The sequence below is a fragment of the Gavia stellata genome, chromosome 1, assembly GCF_030936135.1.
Source record: "Gavia stellata isolate bGavSte3 chromosome 1, bGavSte3.hap2, whole genome shotgun sequence".
NCBI classification, from domain to species: Eukaryota; Metazoa; Chordata; class Aves; order Gaviiformes; family Gaviidae; genus Gavia; species Gavia stellata.
The window spans coordinates 125869967-125888189 of NC_082594.1; the positions used below are offsets into that span (position 1 = coordinate 125869967).

General features: G+C 40.6%; 1 protein-coding gene across 1 annotated transcript in view; it reads right to left on the reverse strand.

Moving 5' to 3' along the window:
- The window catches only part of F5 (coagulation factor V), a 35349-nt gene that overhangs the window by 11174 nt on the left and 5952 nt on the right, over positions 1 to 18223 (reverse strand). The window contains exons 4-15 of the mRNA XM_009814430.2: positions 17942 to 18154; positions 15219 to 15362; positions 14066 to 14287; positions 13167 to 13332; positions 11965 to 12142; positions 10814 to 10916; positions 10214 to 10425; positions 9267 to 9417; positions 7902 to 8114; positions 4133 to 6068; positions 1700 to 1865; positions 253 to 489 (exon numbers count right to left, since the gene is read on the reverse strand). Of these exons, the coding sequence (XP_009812732.2) occupies positions 253 to 489; positions 1700 to 1865; positions 4133 to 6068; positions 7902 to 8114; positions 9267 to 9417; positions 10214 to 10425; positions 10814 to 10916; positions 11965 to 12142; positions 13167 to 13332; positions 14066 to 14287; positions 15219 to 15362; positions 17942 to 18154 (3941 nt within the window). The remainder of the gene's footprint in view (positions 1 to 252; positions 490 to 1699; positions 1866 to 4132; positions 6069 to 7901; positions 8115 to 9266; positions 9418 to 10213; positions 10426 to 10813; positions 10917 to 11964; positions 12143 to 13166; positions 13333 to 14065; positions 14288 to 15218; positions 15363 to 17941; positions 18155 to 18223) is intronic.

Genomic DNA, 18223 nt, shown 5'->3' on the forward strand with positions numbered 1-18223 from the left:
CATCAGGCCTAAAAGAAAGGACAACTATCCAAAACATATTCTGCAAGTTACGTTTCTACAACCATACAGTAACATCATTTGGAGATATTCAAAACCCAACTGGGCATGGTCCTGGACAACCTACTCTAGCTGGCCCTGCTTGAGTTGGGGGGGGGTGGACTAGATGATTTCTAGTGATCCCTTCCAACATAAATGTTTCTGTGATTCTGATCGACACCAGCAACACTACCACTTCTATTTTTATTTCCTTACCAGATTTAAATCGGAGTAGTAGATCCAGGATCGACAAGCTGCTCCTGACTGCACAGGTCCCGATCGCCTGTTTGCATACCATACGTATATATAACTGTTATTCGGCTGAACTTCGTCATCTTCCTTAAACCAAGGAATAGATTCATCATCATAAATGCTTCCCTCAGAGGACTTTTCATAGAGGAGTCCATGAGCATGGAGGGAATAGGGTCTGGATGCTAGATTCTTAAAATGAACCTAAGAAAATAAAGAAGAAACAGATTCTGTTCATCAAATTCAGGCCTAAACCAAAAGTCCTCACACAATAGATTCCCATGGCCTCAAACCAGGGTCAAGATTTGTATGATGATTACAGGCTACATTGTGCATGGCTAAGCTGGCAGGGATAGCTTTTGACATCTCCATGCAAAGTCACCCTCTTTGATGCAGGTAGTTAATTAAAAAGTAGAAAGCATGAGTCTAACTCCCTGTCTTCCACTGTGTCTAGGTTCCTAGGACGTTTACCACTGCCCTTCACACCTGGATATGCTTAGTTACAGCAAGCAGGGAGCTGGGGAGTTTCTACCTCTTATGCTTTGCTGCCCAGTTGTACTGAAGGGCACAAAATAGTAACACTAGACTTCTGTATCACTGCTACTGAAGTCAGTGCTTCTCACTTGTCCCAGAGAAGCATGAGCATAGGGAGATTATGTATTTACCTCTCCTTAAAGAATGATGCTCCCAAGCTAAAATAGCCTTTCTTCTCTTACTCATGTTTTTAAATGTAGCTCAATTCTGTTGCGCACTACTCCTACTGAAATAAGCAGAAAGCAGTAAGATCTACTCTCCCCTTCTAAGTCCATGTCTGTGTGTTGGAAGACTGGATGAAGAAGGATGAGAGAAGGGAAACTACAGCAATGTGTTCACTAATGCAAACATACCACTGTATCACCAGGGATACAGTTCCTCTCCATACTTGTTGTTTGTATTAGAACTAACCAACCCATTTACAGCAAAAGTTTTCAGAGGAAAACACAGTTTTTTGACAAATATATATATATATTCATCTTGAATACAATTTTACTAATTTATTTAAAAAATTAAGAAGCTCCCTTTACATGTAAAAAGTAATACTTTCAGTGCAATCTGGGTTTAAAAAAATTTTTTTTTTTTTAAATGTTAAGCTTAAATCTCATTTTACATTAGACTGATAAGCCAGTATTTAATGTTGGGAAACATAAGGAAGAAAAACAGAAGTGAATTTACCGTGGATAGGAAAGAAAAAGGATGTGTTTCAAAGAAACGCATCAGTGTGCTTGTATGTCCACACTGCAATTTCTAGTTTTGAAAACTGTTTCCCCATCATCACCTTTTAAAAATTTGCAGTATTTCTAGACCCATTCTATGTCACGCTGCAAGACTGCCATAAGAATCTTATCCTGCACACATATTCAAAACATGGACCTACTAGGATAACATCGTCCACTTCAGCCCGGATAACTGGCCCCAGGATGCCAAGGTGTTCTTTATATTCATCTTCCTCCTGAAGAGTCGTAAAGGTACTGTCTGTATAGCTTTGGAAAATCACCTTATATGTGGTGTCATCTTTACAGGTTTTGTCATTCATCATTGTACTGAAAGGAAATCCCCAATTAAAAACCCACACAGTGAATCAGAAATAATAGCTTTGATGAAATCGGAGAACTCATACAGCAGGAGTATTTTAGAATATAAACACACAAATAAATGTCAGATGATTCTGAAAATCGTGACGTGCAATGTTTAAGCAATTCTAGTTCTATAGTTGTATATGAGATCCTTCAAAGACTTGGTCAGCTATCACTGAAAAACTCCAACTAGTCTCTGGAAACCCACCTGAGCTCTATTTTGCTTTTTTACCATTAGCTTTAATAATCTGAATCAGAGCTCAGAGTGTAGTGAGCCTACCACCTATACCCTACTGCCTCACAGATGTACCTTCTCTGGAAAGCTAACAGAAACACATTTTACATTTGATTATATCTGCATTTTGCAACACAGAGCTGGTAAGAAAAAAAACCCCCAAGCTTTTAGGCATTCAAATCATTCTTCAGATCTTAAATAGAAGCATCAAAATGCTATTATTCTGACAAAACATACTATCATTCCCTATAATGAGAGGGTTGGGGTTGTTCAGCCTGGAGAAGAGAAGGCTCCGGGGAGAGCTTATTGGGGCCTTTCAAGTACCTAAAGGGGGCTTATAAGACGGGGACAGACTTTTTAGCAGTGTGTGTTGCAATACAACAAGGGGTAATGGCTTTAAGGTGAAAGAGGGTAGATTTAGATTAGATATTAGGAAGAAATTCTTCACCATGAGGGTGGTGAGACACTGGAACAAGTTGCCCAGAGAAGTTGTGGATGCCCCAACCCTGGAAGTGTTCAAGGCCAGGTTGGACGGGGCTTTGAGCAGCCTGGTCTCGTGGAAGGTGTCCCTGCCCATGGCAGGAGGGGTGAAACTAGATGATTTTAAGGTCCCTTCCAACCCAAACCATTCTATGATTCTATGATAAACCTTGCCTCATTATCAATTCTGCAAAACACAGAAACTTAACTGAAGTTGTCTAGTAGGAAGAAAGGCTGGTTTTCAGCTCTTCAACACACTGAGATGGTATATGCCATAGGCTCTGTTAATTTCACTGGAACTATGCACCTCACACCAGCTGAGAATGAATCTCACTGGGGCCATCTACATAGATCTCTGAGCATAAGGATTTCTGTATTTTGCAAGTGCACAAAGAATCTGGTTTCTGCCATTTTTGCAAGTGCTATTTATATGGACTGAGATGAGGCAGGCGTAAACCTGGAGGATACTGAAAAAGTGGGGGAAAATATCAATAAAATAAAATGGAAATTCAATTTGAGAAATAACATATGTTTGGAGCTGAATTTTGTATAATGAAAATTTTCTTGCTCCTGTTTTTGCTGCTTTTGGTAAAAACCTTAAGTTGTGGCAGTTTTGGTCTTGTTCATGTCAAGGGCCACAAAGTTCACCTTTTTGATAAAAGGTGGCTAGGAATTCTACACATTGTAGGGTGAGCACTGATCCTAATTTGTCTGAATTAAGATAAGAAATTTTTAATACAAAGTTTCTCTCAAGTCACATATACTCTTTGCTGTGGCATAGTGGCCAGGCTTCCCTGTCAAAATAAGAAAACCCCTCAGCCTGAGGGATTGTGATCCAGTCACCTTCTGATTTCTCTAAACAGTAGGAACAACAATGCAATAATACATGCAGCTTTATTTTTACTTTAAGTATAAGGCAGTCACCAGTGTGGTTAATCACTTTGCATCTTTCATATATTTTTCAGTACTGCACCCTTGTGAAGTTGGAAAGTGCTATTATCCCATTTTACAACAGAGAACTGAGACACCAGAACCTAGTGCTAGAAACTGTGATTTCATCCTGCCTATAAGCCCATCCTGTCTATATTAGATCAGTTAGTCCATTAAATTCCTGGAAAGACTTTGTACAAGGAGGTCTCTATCCTGAGAATCCAAGAACTCAAGGAGGAAGTAAAACCAGGTCAAGTATAACAAAACTAACTAGAAGTTTCCCTCTTGACCTCTTACAGCAGATTTTTCAACTTATGTTTTAAAGAGTGTTTCTAGTGATTCTACAAAAGGGGGTTAAAAAAAGAAAAAAGAATTCTTAGTTCTGTTGCTCTTGATTATAGTAGTCTCTCTATGACATTCTAGGGGGATCCCAGCCTCCCATGGAAAATTCTTAGGGTTCTGCAAACTGGAGTGTTGGAAATCACATCGCACATTACAGAGGCTCTTAAATTTATCAGCATGTGAATCAACATTGTGCTAGTATGTATCAGGATGGTGTGCGAAATGAAAGCAAATGATTTAGCCAAACCTTTTTTTATATCCTGCATAGTTCCAGCAGACCTCTGTAGCTGCAATATAGTATCTCCTCTCATTCCCTTTGCTACGCAGGTAATGTTCAGCAATGCCATCTGGGTTGCGTTGTTCGTGGATATTTACTTTGGGGTCTGTCATGTATGGGTCATCAAAGCTCACATAATGGTATTCGTATTCACCACCTGATGTTTCCTCACTGTAATATCCTTCCGTAACATATTCGTAGTCTCCATTTTCTCGGGGAAGCCCAATCATGATTGAAGGCTTAAGCTGCCGTGGGGTGAGCGTGTAATTTAGCGACTCTCCATGCTCTCTACTCAGATCCACTGTATCGTTGGCCTCACTGGGTGCCCCTGTGGTGTTAGTGCAACATGGCAGTGTCGTGTAGTTGGTCTCACCCAGAAACAATGTACGGCCAAACCCTGCCATAGAATTGGTGATTTTGGGGGGCTTTTTACTCCTTGGGTTCAGCAAGTGGGTCATTTTTGGATATTCCTTCTTTTTCCTTCGGATCTTGATGAAGGTTCCAGATGTACTCGAAGTATCATTCTTGTTCCTCTCCTTTCCTTTCATAGTTGCGTGCCTGTGGCTCCCTTTCTGTTTTTCTTGCATTAGATGTGAGAATCCTTGACAATTCTTCATATGCTTCTTATTTATGAATGCTGTACCATTTCTGCCACTATGATTTAACTTAACCCTAACAGATTTATCTAAATTTGCCTCTAATCCCAGACTCCCCTTTGCAGACACCAAATTCCATTCCTCATTTGTCATTTTAGATGAATATTTCCCAGCCCTGGGCAATGATGCTTCTAGTAAGTTCTTCACTAGTGCAGAGCTGGAATTGGGACTTATACTGCCTAACGTATGATCTAAAGAAAAAGCGTCTGCTTGTTTATCTTTGGATAGCTTGAGTTCAGAGAGGCTGGATGCATTAGACCCATCTCCTACAATGAGGTCCAAAGCAAGCGTCATGTTAACTGCATGCATGGTATTTTCCATCTTGGTTTCCTCCTCTTCCAGTTCATCATCATAATCATTTGGAAGCTGGCCAGTTCCCACCACAGCTATATTGGATGTGTTCTCTGTATGATGCACAGAATGAGGTGCACTTGGCTTGTCAGAAAATGAGACATTTTTGTTTCGTACATGATTTAGAAGGGCATTCATCTTTTGGATGGAGTAAAACTTAATGGCCAGTGAGTTTCGCCTTTTCCTTTTACTATTAACATTGTAATTTCCTCTTCCGGTGCTTTCCTCTTGATGTTTTTCTGAAAAAAATTTACTGTCCCTTCCATCAGTTGGAAGGTCTTCTGAAACATTCATTTGGCCTTCCTCATTGCTCAGCAAGTGTTCACCTGCAGATGTGTTACCGGGATCTATTTCATAATTGCTTTGGCTTCTATTCTCAAACACCAAGTCAGCCTTTCCATCATTTGTGCTAGCTAAAAATAAGTCCTCTTCTGCTGTGACTGATGTGTGATTTGACTGGAATGTTTCAGCCTCGATTGGGGGAAGAGGAGTGATATGAGTTTCTAAGAACTTGTAGGCGTTTGTGGATTCACCACTATTTATAGCTGTCAGATCTGAGCCAGCTGCCACCTCAGAACTAGTGGCATCAGTGCCTTCATACTGTTCCCAGGCCAGTGCCGTAAGGTTTTGTTTTTCTTCATTGCCTGTTGCCTTCCTTGAGCTTCGGATAGAGTACTGAGAAGCCAGGTAATCCTGATAATCCAAATCCTCCTTATGTCCTTCTTCTTGCATATCTTCTTCAACCGAGATGGAAACAGCCTTTTTATCAGTCTTGGTGTAAGTGACATCCACAACATCAAATGTGTAATCTTCCTCATCGTCACACCTGGCATCTCTGAATCTCAGCCTCATGCCGTAACTCATCTCTGGGGTACCCCAGGATGCTAAAAGCCAAGTACCTGCAATTGAAATGAAAGTGTTTTTCTAATATGCAGTAGTTACGAGAGTGGATGTTGCCTGTCATGTAAGCGGTCAGGGCAAGTTGCTGGGTTTGTTTCTACAGCACCTGCTATAGCAAGTGCTAATCCTCATCTGGGTTTTCCATGAGCTCTCATTGCAATGAAAAATAATTAATAAATGCTAATAAATAATAGCACATCTAAATAAATACATCTAAGAGCTGGAGCTCTTCTCCACAGATTAAGCTGTGCCTAGGACCCGAGTCCAAACATAACCCATGAAAGAGATGGATATGAAAAAGAACGAAAAAAACAATATAAAGGATCCTATATTTAGATCTGGGTCTAGGATTGGGATCTTTTGAGATAAAAGTTCTAATTTTGTCCTGTTCTTATTGTTGTATGCATTGCCACACAGATAGAGCATTCTAAACAGAACAAATACATGCTGAGGCAATGTTGACAAACATCTGACAAAGGTAGTATTTTAAAAGCTTTTGAATGCATAATGAATGATCTTTAAAAGAATAAAGTAATTTGAATTTCCAATCTGGATGCAAAACATTAGGCTGCCAACCTGAGGCGTCTTAGATTAACTTGAAGGTTTTAATAGTTCCTCCAAAACCTAGTCAGAAGACAAGTTCTCCATTTGAAACGAGGATCTGCAGAGAACGAAATACAATCTGTTTCCCTAAACAGCATCAAATCAAGTTCTTTGCTTGCTATAGCTTCCTTTTTGGAACAAGCAGAAATGACAGAATAGACAGAATTAACAGAGCTTGAGAAAACCAGCCTTTTTTGTTAAAAAGGTCACGTACAATTTTTCTGTATTTATCAGAGTTTGGAGTGACACGCGTAGCTTTCGTTATTTCTAACAACAGCAAATTTACAAAAGAAAACATGCCCAAGATGGAAAGAACAGATCACATACCAAAATCAAGCAAAAGTACAACTTCATTACTGGGGAGGTTTCCATAAAGTCTGATGGAGTTTTAATGATTCCCTAGTCTTGAACAATAAAAACCACTTAACATACAATACATTTTTAACTTCTAAGGTCTTGATGCTGTGCGATCACTGAAAACAAGCTTTGAGGACATAAAGAATTCATTATTTAAATAGATTAAATATTTTAAAAAAATTGGTATTTTCAATAAGATAAGGCTAGCTAAACCTTGTGGGATTTTAAGATGATCACTAAACACTCACATCCTTCAGTGAGAAAGAATCTCTGTCCTTTTGCAGGTAATCCCGTAAGTGTGGACTACCTGGGTTCTAGCGTCACCTTTTCAAGTTATGGTATTAATCCTAGTTAGACATCGAGATGTATACTGATGGACCAGTGATCCGATTCTGTCAGGCAGACTTTACTGCTGCTAAATGACCACAAGCCTAAGGTGAGGTGGAGCCACTTTGTCCAATAATGACTAGCATAATTGGACAGTCTTGGCCCATTTTAGCTAACTCAGGATGGACAAGTATGTGGCAAAACTGGGAATCATACAGTGGAGTTGATGCTGGATTTTTTCCAAGGACAATCTTAGAATTGCCTTAAAATGGTCATTGCTAACCCCAATACTAATTGTGAAACGAAAAAACCCAACAAAAAACCCAACAAAAAGTACCTCAGTATAGCATACAATTATGCTATGTGCTAAGTCTATGTAGCCAACAAAACTCCATGCACGTCAGTTGCAGTCGGGAATGATTCAACATTTTCCAGCACTGTGTTTATGTGAATAACTTTCTTTCCTATTTAGGTAAGTCCTTATAGACTGGAGATTAAAAAAATGTCTTAGAAGAGCTGTCAAACACTATAGTTTTACCACTTACCAACATTGTCCATTTCCACTGTGACTGATTCTCCACTCATTGGGAAAAGATTCAACACATCTTCATATTTCCCTTGGTACAGAAAAGAGTGTCCAGAAAGGCGAACAGAGACAATCTCATCATGAGTGCCAACGCTGGAGAAGTGCCACTGAACCACGCTATCTTGGCAAAATCCAAGGATTTCACTGCTGTCAGACACATAGCCATTTATTGCTAAAAGGAAAGCAAAATAAAAGAGGTCTCAATATTTTCAGAGTAAGACTTAAAATCTCCTTTTCTTTGATGTCAGTCCACTGAACTGGAGTTACATTTGCACCTGGCAAGAGACTGGCACAGGGCTGAAACTACAATAGCCTTGATCACAGAATGATAGGGGTTGGAAGGGACCTCTGGAGATCATCTAGTCCAACCCCCATGCCAGAGCAGGGTCACCTACAGCAGGTTGCACAGGAATGCATCCAGGCAAGTTTTGAGTATCTCCAGAGAAGGAAACTCCACAGCCTCTCTGGGCAGCTTGTTCCAGTGCTCTGCCACCCTCAAAGGAAAGAAGTTCCTCCTCATGTTTAGATGGAACTTCCTATGACCAAGTTTGTGCCTGTTACCTCTCATCCTGTCACTGGGCACCACGGAAAAAAGACTGGCCCCATCCTCCTGGCACCCACCCCTGAAGAATTGATAAGATCCCCCCTTAGTCTTCTCTTCTCCAGACTAACAAGACCCAAGTCCCTCAGCCTTTCCTCATAAGATAGATGTTCCCGTCCCCTCATCATCTTCATAGCCCTTTGCTGTACCCTCTCCAGCAGCTCACTGTCCTTCTTGAACTGGGGAGCCCAGAACTGGACACAGTACTCCAGATGTGGCCTCACCAGGGCAGAGTAGAGGGGGAGGATAACCTTCCTCGACTTGCTTGCCACACTCTTCTTGATGCACCCCAGGATGCCATTGGCCTTCTTGGCCCCAAGGGCACGTTGCTGGCTCATGGTCATCCTGTTGTCCACCAGGACTCCCAGGTCCCTTTCCACAGAGCTGCCCTCCAGCAGGTCAGCCCCTAACCTGTACTGATGCATGGGGTTATTCCGCCCCAGGAGCAGTACCCTACACTTGCCTTTGTTGAATTTCATAAGGAGCTGGAGACTCCAGCTCTGGAAATAGTATCTCCAAGGCAGCAGGGTGCTGCATCAAAGTTAAATAACTCTTGCCTTTGCTTCAGGGTCCAGAGCCAGCTGTACAGTGCCAGCTGGCATGGTTAGAAGTTCACTGACTCTCTAGAGAATTCCCTGATTACACTACACCCGAGAACAAGCAATCACTGAATGCTCAGGTTCACATGAGCTTTCATAATATTCAGCTTGATATCCCACTCACTGTGCATTATGTTCGAGTTATAGAACTTGGGATCATCCCTTTTAACACTGCCAGGGTTGCTGCAGTAGTCCTTGATGTTATCCTCTATGTACCAGCTCTTATTTTCATCGAACACAGCAAACATTGCCTGCTGCTCCACATCTGCCTTTTTCTGAAAGACAATCAACACAGCAGTTACATTTTATGAGCAGAGACATGTATTAAGGACTCAATCCTACTATCTTTCTTTCTTACTATATAAGCAATATAAGCTTTACCGGAGTTGTGGTAAGCGTGATCCAAGGGCTAAGTGAAAGGGAGTAGGGGGTGAAGACTTCAAGGACACAATCCTACTACTGCAACCAACCTGTGGTAGAGCACTGAGCAAGCCACTAGCACTGCTGATACACAGATGGTATGCGATTGGGCTCTCTGCAAAAAGACCAGCCTCCTGGTTTGATCTGAGCACAAGCTTCTGACACTTTTTTCTCCCAAGCGATGCTCAAGTCTTTGCCAAGCAAGACTTCAATGGATGGCAAAGAGAAGCACTCTTTCTCTCCCAGAACTCTCCCATGCTGTTCGGGTTGCTCTGGATTCAGTGATGCCTGAGACTGTCAGACCCTGTTGAGTTATATCTGTTACAGAAAGGGTCCAGCACAGATCTGAATGTCTTTAGAGTGTGAAGATACAACAGCAGTAGGAAAGTTTATTACCAAGTCTAGAAACAGATTTTCAAGTCAGGCTGACCTTTTGTTGAAATGCTGCTCTTGCTAAGAAAATCAGAGTATAATCCCTCTACTGCTGTGGACAGTTAGAGGACTGCTTCTTCAAGTAATTTCTTCAGAAGCCTATTGGTTTAATTGCTCTCTACATGACAGTTCTCTAAGGGGAGCAAAACCAAATTCACTGTAGATCAAATAATATTATTTGAGCAAAATCTATCTCTAAGAGGTTGCCAAACATGTTACCTGCACACCCTTCTGCGTCAATGCTTCACTTTTACAAATCAGAAGCGGGCCAATCAGTCCAGAGGCTATGTCTCTTTCAATATCTACAGCACTATGATATAGCCTTGTAATACACTGTGCATCCTGTGCAGTGGGTTGGTCCGTTTTAGCAATTTTCCATTCGTAAGTGTATGTCTTCCCTGGTTCAATTCCTCTACTCTGGGTGTCATTGCCTGAGGAAAAATAAAGAAGGAGAACAGTAGTGATACAACCTTAGAGCCAGATCTTTATATAACATCAGGCTGCACCTTTTAATGAAATTGGTGCAGTTATGCTATTTCAAGCTACCTCCGAGATAACTGAAGTTCAGCATGAGCTTTTGTCTCTCTCTAAAATCACAAACAAGAACAGAAAACTAAGACACTAAAAAAGGGTGTTTGTCTATGCTTTGCAGATAATACCTTGGTTTCTCTATAGGGCAACACAACAGGTCAGCAGAGGCAGAGCATAGAATTGAGGTCTCCCAGTCGTGCACATTCCTAGCCACAGCATCTCCTTTGAAGCAATGAAACCCTCCACAACAGTTAGTGGTATGCAAAATGTACTTCACAAATTTCTTACTTGTGGGATCCAGAGGATAATCAGCTCCTTCTGCATTCTTTGAAAGTGTCACTCCATGGAAGTAAATGCTGTAGGGTCGACTGGCCTTATTTTTGAATACAACCTATATTGATAAGCAAATGAAAAAAATTAATTTAGTATTCAGCAAATCCTTGTCTCAATACCTAACAAAGTTTCAACTACAGTAGAATTTGCCTGGTTTCAGACTGGGAACTGCTGGAAAGGCAAAGGGATATCTTAAATATTGTCTGATAATATAAACCCACAGTCTAAACGCTGCTGGTACCCTGCTGCTGGGCTTTGTAGAGCACATTGAGTGAAGTTCAGCTTCTTACACCTGGTCTCCGGAAAATCTAAAAAGAACACTTGTTCTTCCAGCTACACACTACCTCAGGGAATATGAAGTTATTGACTAAAGTTCTTAAGAACCTTCAATATGGGAGAAAACAAATTTAAACAGATTTAAAAACAAATCTTGCCCCAGATTCCAAGACCCAAAGGGGATATGGGAGAAAAAGGCAAAATGTCCTGCCTATTCTTGATGAAACCAGGAAAAAAAAAAAAAGAAGAAACATGTTAAACTCGAATTCAGAGTCACAGAGTCATGGTGGCAATTAAAAGTCATGAAACTTTGTGATGCATCATTAAGTGACAACAGAAAGACCAGTGGATGTGACAGCAGCACAAGCTTGTAATGCAAATGCTTTGTAGTTTCATTTCATAACTCCATGGAAGAACATTTAACTATGAAAACTGAGTACCATTGTCTAAAACGGCCAGAAAAAATAACAACATAAGGAATGAGGGGCTCATGAAGTTTGGTCTCACATCCAAATCCCCCCAGAAGTCCACCTGGGTCTAGCTATTTTCCATTTTGGACCAGTGTCAACATATGAATAACTTTTACGAAGAGAGTGAATGAAGTCTGTTTACGTTGTAGAATAAAGCACAATCATGGAAACTATAGAAGGAATGCTGAAAAATTTAAGCTAAACACCATCACTTGTGATCATACCTTTTAATAGAGCCAATATTTCAAACATTAGCTATGTTATTTCACAAAAAACCCAAATCAAGTTAGTACTTTTGTATCTCTGCCCAACAGAAAATTATGCTAGAGTATAAATAATCTCTGAATTTATGTTACTTACTTTGACTTTGTCATTGAGTTGAGCTCTGATAATAGGGCCCAAGATTCCAGTTTCCTTGGGACGAGGATTTTCCAGACGTTTAGTGAAGCTGGCATCAGTATATTGCCTAAAAATAGCCTTTTTATACTTTTTACCTATGAGATTTGAGAAGTTGTCCAAGTGCTGCGCTTTATAGTGCCTTAAAAATAAAGGAAAAGACAAATGATCAACAAAACTTAAATAGCGACATCTATTAGAACACAGAATTAGTACTCAAGCAACTGGTAGAAGCCTCGCTGCTTGAAAAAAATCCAAACCCTAAACTAACCTAACACTTTTCATCCCAAATTCTAACCTAAATTAGGTAAGAGGAGGCTTGGAACATTATTTGTGTTTTAGTATCACATATGACCAATTAGTATCAGAGTTTACATTTAAGTTAATAGGGTATACATGCAAGAAAGAAAAACTGAAGCAGCAGCTACATTTTCAAGATAAGACAGCAGAAATCACTATCCTCCTTTTACAAAGGCATTCTCTCTAGACGAGACAGGAACAGATAATCTTAATCCCAGAAATATGCCCTCCCTCGTCTTCTCTTCCTCTTAAGGATTGTTTATTTCAGCAGAATTCATGTTGAAAAGTAATTTAGAAAATTGGCTGGTGTGCTGCTTAGGGCATTTCCTAAGTCATCTTCATATTTTGGACTCCCCATTAGAGGCAAAAGAAGGTGTCCACTTCTGGGCTCCTCAGCAGAGAAAGTCATTGACACACTGGTGAGAGTCCAGTGAAGGGCCACCACCGTGATTAGCGAGCTAGAGCACATGACATAGAAACAAAATCTCGGTTTATTCAGTCGTGCAAAGACATGGGTAAGGGAGCACCTTATTTTTAACTTCAACTATCAAATGGGAGATTATAGAGAAAACAGAATCAGACTCTTCAGAGTTGCATAGTGAAGAGATGAGACACAACGAACACAAGGTGCAACATAAGAAAGTCTGATTGGATATAAGGAAAAACTTTTTCCACTGTGAAGTTGCAAAGATGCCCAGAGAAGCTGAGGAGTCGCCATCCTTGGAGACAACGAAAACTCAACTGGACAAGGCCCTGTGCAACTGGATCCAACTTTGCTGTTGGATCCCCAGAGGTCCTCTCCAACCTGAATTATTCTGTGATTTCATGTTAACATTCCATATTATGTTGACAAAGTATTATTTTACCTATCAAGGCTGTCTGGAATACTTGGAGCATAATCCCAAGTAACTTCTTCTGCTGCAATGAAATATTCCCAGCTTTTGACCATAAGACGTTCTTTATAGGAGAGACGACTCTTCTTCACCTCTTTGTCCCCACAATCTCTTATAGTGAGGTAACCATGCATTCCAGCTAATTGAGAAGAAACAGTACCATAGTGATTTTCCATTTTATGAACCCTTACCACTTCAACTGCATTTCTCATTTCTTTAGCCAAGGCTGCTCATCTGATTGCCATCTTTTCAGGCTTGAAAAGGCTGCACCCATGTAGACTATGTATAGGCTGTGGAGCCCATATTAATCAAATGGAATACAGAAGCTCTCTCAACTAGCTCTCTTTGAAAATACCAGCTGAACAGACAGACAGCTTTTTTTTTTTCCCTTTTTTTTTTCCCCCCCCAAACATGTCTTCCAACTCTTACAAGAGAGACATTTCTCTCATTCTTTAAAACAGAACTCTGATCACTGCTAAGAGAGAGATACCCTCTTTCAAATGATGAAGAGCAAACTTTTTCAGATTGAGTGACTCTTAGCTGAAAGTGCTCAGTTCCTCAGGAAATAGGTGGTTCCTTACTCATTTTATAACAGTGCTTATCTGAAAAGCTCACAGAGGCTTAGGTGCTGGAGTACTCATTCACTGTTGCTCTGTGATCCACACACAGCAGTAAAGCTGCAGATAAGAACGCCTTTTAGTTCATGGTGCACTTCCCATTCCAACAGAATGCCCTGTTCTCCAGTGGTTTCTTAGTGAAACGACAACCATCTGAAACTGTAACTGTACCACTGCAAAACAACAGAAGCCTTTTGGGACATAAAGAAGATAAGGACAACTCTACAGTTGCCTAATAAATAGATGTTTCCTTGCCTTGCAGGTGCTTTTGGACAAGAGAAGATATCAGCCACCTTCCTTCCTCACTCACTGTCATGTTTACTGTGGTTGATCCTCCTCCCACTAGGTTAACAGTAGAAACTCGGCGATGTTTTTGCTCCATGGACTGGCCATTGATATGAATGGAGAAAATTTCTGGCTTGGAACTCATTCCTATCAAATGCCAGCTAATGTTGTCATATGCACAAGCCTCTAAATCTGAAAGAGAAATGAGCGTAGCATTCAGAATACAGGCAAATCATGCAAGTTCCCTATGTACACTAGGTCTGAAGTGAATCTTCGCTCAAAACATTAAAACAACCCCTCTGACTCCTGTGATCAGTGTTTGCAACAAGAGGAAGTTTCAGAAGCTTGTAAATGGAACAGATACCAAAATCCTGTACATCAGTGGAAGATAGGTGTTTAAATCTTGCATGCAAGTGACAACCTGACTTGTAGTGAGCTGGGTAAGAAGGAAGAAAACCAGTAGCCTTTTTTGGAAAGCTGATCTGTCCTTGTTTGGAGGAAAAAAAAAAAAAAAGAGGCAAGGATCCAAGCTAAAGAATGAGGTTTTATCTAGTGACAGTAACTACCCTATCTAATATTTGTTTAAAAAACCCACCAAAGACAGGTTTTTTTATTTGCTCAGTGGACTCAACAGAGGTATGAAAGTAGTTCCTTAGGAGAACAAGGGGAAAACACTAGCAACAGAATAGCCCCATTACCACCTTCCTAGTCTTCCCACTTAATTGTCTAATTTAATGGTAACTGACTTTCCACTTCCAGGAAGTTTTTCACCTAGTATGTTCTACATGTTGTAAAACCAGCAGTTCACTTAACCACATCAGCCTCTCCCCATCAGCTGAGTAAAAAAACAGAGGGATTTCTTTTTCTTAAAGTTAGTAATCCTGTTCTTCGAGCAGAACTCTTCCTAGAAGTAATCTTGTTGTTTGTTCTTGTTGTTCAGCAATATGGCATGACTTCCTTCCAGCAGCACAGTTTCTCTTCTAGAATTTAGATGCTCAGACATGTTCTAAGAAAAGCTGCATCACATTGCTCTACATTCTTGTTCTCTTGCATAAAAAGCAAACAAAGGTGATATTCAGTCTTCATCAATGTTAATTTCATTTCACATAAGCCTGAACAGTACCTGGTAATGTTCCATCAGTATAGCCATTAATTGTGTACTTGAGCGACGCTGATCTTTGCCAACTCTTGTTTTCATCAAACACACCAAACATGAGTACATACTCCTTGTCGAAAAGTTTCTGTGACCCATCCTCATTTAGGCTTCCTATGAAAAAGAAACAACAGGTCTTAGTTTGACGCAGAAGTAAAGCAGTATTCACACCAATGGAGTGGCATTAATGTGTATTTAATGAGCTTGCTTCACCTGTTAGCATGTACTAGCTGAGCCTGACCAAAACAAGACCTTAAGAATGCTCATAAAGTAATTTTATTTCTGAAAGTACTTTTGGGTTGGGTAACCATGAAATCAAGTCTGTGATATCCCAGAGGAGATTAAACAACATGCAATGAATTGTCTCAGACAATTCTGGCAATGTGTTGTAGGGATCACCTCAATGAACGGGAGCGCCTAACAGCCTTCTGTCCACAATTGGACATTGGCCTCTTCTGAGGCTGAGAGGCAAGGAGAAGAATGATGGCAGAGTCACCTGCAGTGTGAACACTGCCTTTTCAAGCACTACACTGAGGTCATCAGCTCCTTTAAAAAGCATAAAACCAACCACTCAGCAAACAACCTTTACATTCAAAAGACTTTGACAAATGCTGCTGAATTGGATTGGTTATAAGGAACCATCTAGTTGAGTTTGTGATACAGGTGTGATTTCTATCAACAAGTAGAATTCATTCTGGACATGCCACACAGAACTGGTGTGATTTTACTGATTCTTTCTGTAGATTGCTCACATCAAAAACTTGCATTTGCTACTTTCAATACATAATCCAGGACTAAAATAAATCTCCCTCTGGACTGCAGGAAGCAAAAATTTGGGAGCTTGCTGATTATTCTACTCAGGAAGAGACACTGGCAGTGGACGCAGTTATCTTTAGTGTAATCCTTTTTATTTATGAGAGGCTACAAAGTCCTGTTTTCCTGCACAAAAGAAGTCTCAGATCAACAGAGGAATTTGTCTGCTTGCCACACAAAGAACATTCAGTTGGTGCTTTAACTTAAAAGGCCACTTTTTATAACCTTCCCAGATTATATCATCACCTATGTGCCTCGACATGTGGGTTGACCCCAGCCAGCAGCCAAGCACCCACACAGCCATTTCAGTGCTTCCCCGCTCCCAGTAGGACAGGGGAGAGAACAGGAAGAACACAAGTGAGAAAACTTGTGGGTCAATAAAGATGGTTCAACAGGTGAAGGAAAGAGGGGAAAAAACCCAAGCAACACGAAGGAAATAATTCGTCATCTCCCACAAGCAGACTGATGCCCAGCCAGTCTCTCAGGAACAGCCACCTTGGAAGTCAACATTCCCCATTCCCCACCACGCTGCTGCTTCTTCCTTTACCTCCAGTTTTTATTGCTGAGAATGATGTTACATGGTAGGAAATATCCCTTTGGCCAATTTGGTTCACCTGTCCAGCTGTGTCTCCTCCCAAACTCTTGCCCACCCCCAACCTATGAGCTGGGGAGGTCTGGGCAGGAGAAAGAGAAAGCCTTGACACTGTGCAAGCACTGATCGGCAATAGCTAAAACGTGGGTTTATTATCAACACTATTTAGCCACAAATCCAAAACACAGCACTGTATGAGCTGTTGTGAAGAAACTTAACTCCATACCAGCCAGACCAAATACACAGGCATGTTGCACACCTACCACACACAGTGCCCAAAGAAACCCTGTTCAGAAATCTTAAAAATTTGAGTAGTTAGCTGTTTGTCTTTGCTCTAGCTAGAAACACATGCTCAAATTATCTTGAAGGTAGTGGTCAAACCAATCCATCTCAAACTCATATCCAATTCAAGCCCACAATATATGCATGAATTTGAGAAGCCTGAGAGGGAAGGAAAGCGAGTCATTCCAAAGCATTTGTCCAGATTAACTCCACCAGCATGCCATAAAATACACACATACACATGAACACAGAGAAAGAAAACCCAAGAAAATTAGGAAAATAACAAGCCCTAGATAATACTAAAAGCACTAATTCTCAAAAACTTCAGGAGGTACAAAATTAATACTAATGCCGGTCCTTTGAGGTGATACGAGTAGGTGTGTTCTGCAATTAAATGGATATCTCTCAGTGAGAAGAGTGACCTTGTACAACCCACACAGAACCAGTTTTATGTTTACTTTCAGGAAAGCTTCAAAGTCCAAGTCCGTGCAGTCTACAGTCTATGCAAAACATTTGACTCAAACTGCAGGGAAAGAGAATCAAGCTAAATAACTCACAGAGCTTTCACTAAAAGAAGGATATATAAATTCTAAATTTTTCCAAGTTAAGGGACCAACAAGTAGTTTAAGTAGCTTACACAGTGGTATGCTGTTTCAAACTTCCTTCAAATCAGTCGCATGTACCTAGCAGTACATGCTTACTTACAAATCCTACAAGACACCAGTTTGTGTTAGTGCAGATGGGATTCAATGACTTAAACTGCTAAAATCTCAAGTCCCTGATCGCATGCAAAGCTATTCAAATTTGGCCATATTTTCAAATGACTAGGAAAAGACACACTGCTCTGCAATTTCAAACCCTTGTTATACAACAGAGAGTGTTACAGCCTCTCGGTCAGATAGCCTTTAAAAGGCACAGGCAAAACAATTATTTCCTGCCTTATTCTCTGGAATAGCTGAACCTTTTTGAATGAAGCTTTAAAAAAATATTTATTGCATTTCATTACCTTTCTTACAGATAAGCAGTGCTCCAATCAGACCAGAGTTAAAATCCATTGCCATGTTCTCGTGAGAATAATATGCATAAGTAAGACAAGGAAGGTCAGCTTCTCTTGGACCAACTTCTTCTGTTATATCCCACACATACGTGTGTACCTGGCCTGGAAGTACAGCATCATCTCGTTTTTCTGCAGATGATGTTCTGTCATCATACAGGGAGCCTGCCAAGAAAAGAGTCAGTAGGGTGGCATGAAGACAAAGAGCAATTAAAGCATCTGGAATGTCCTCCT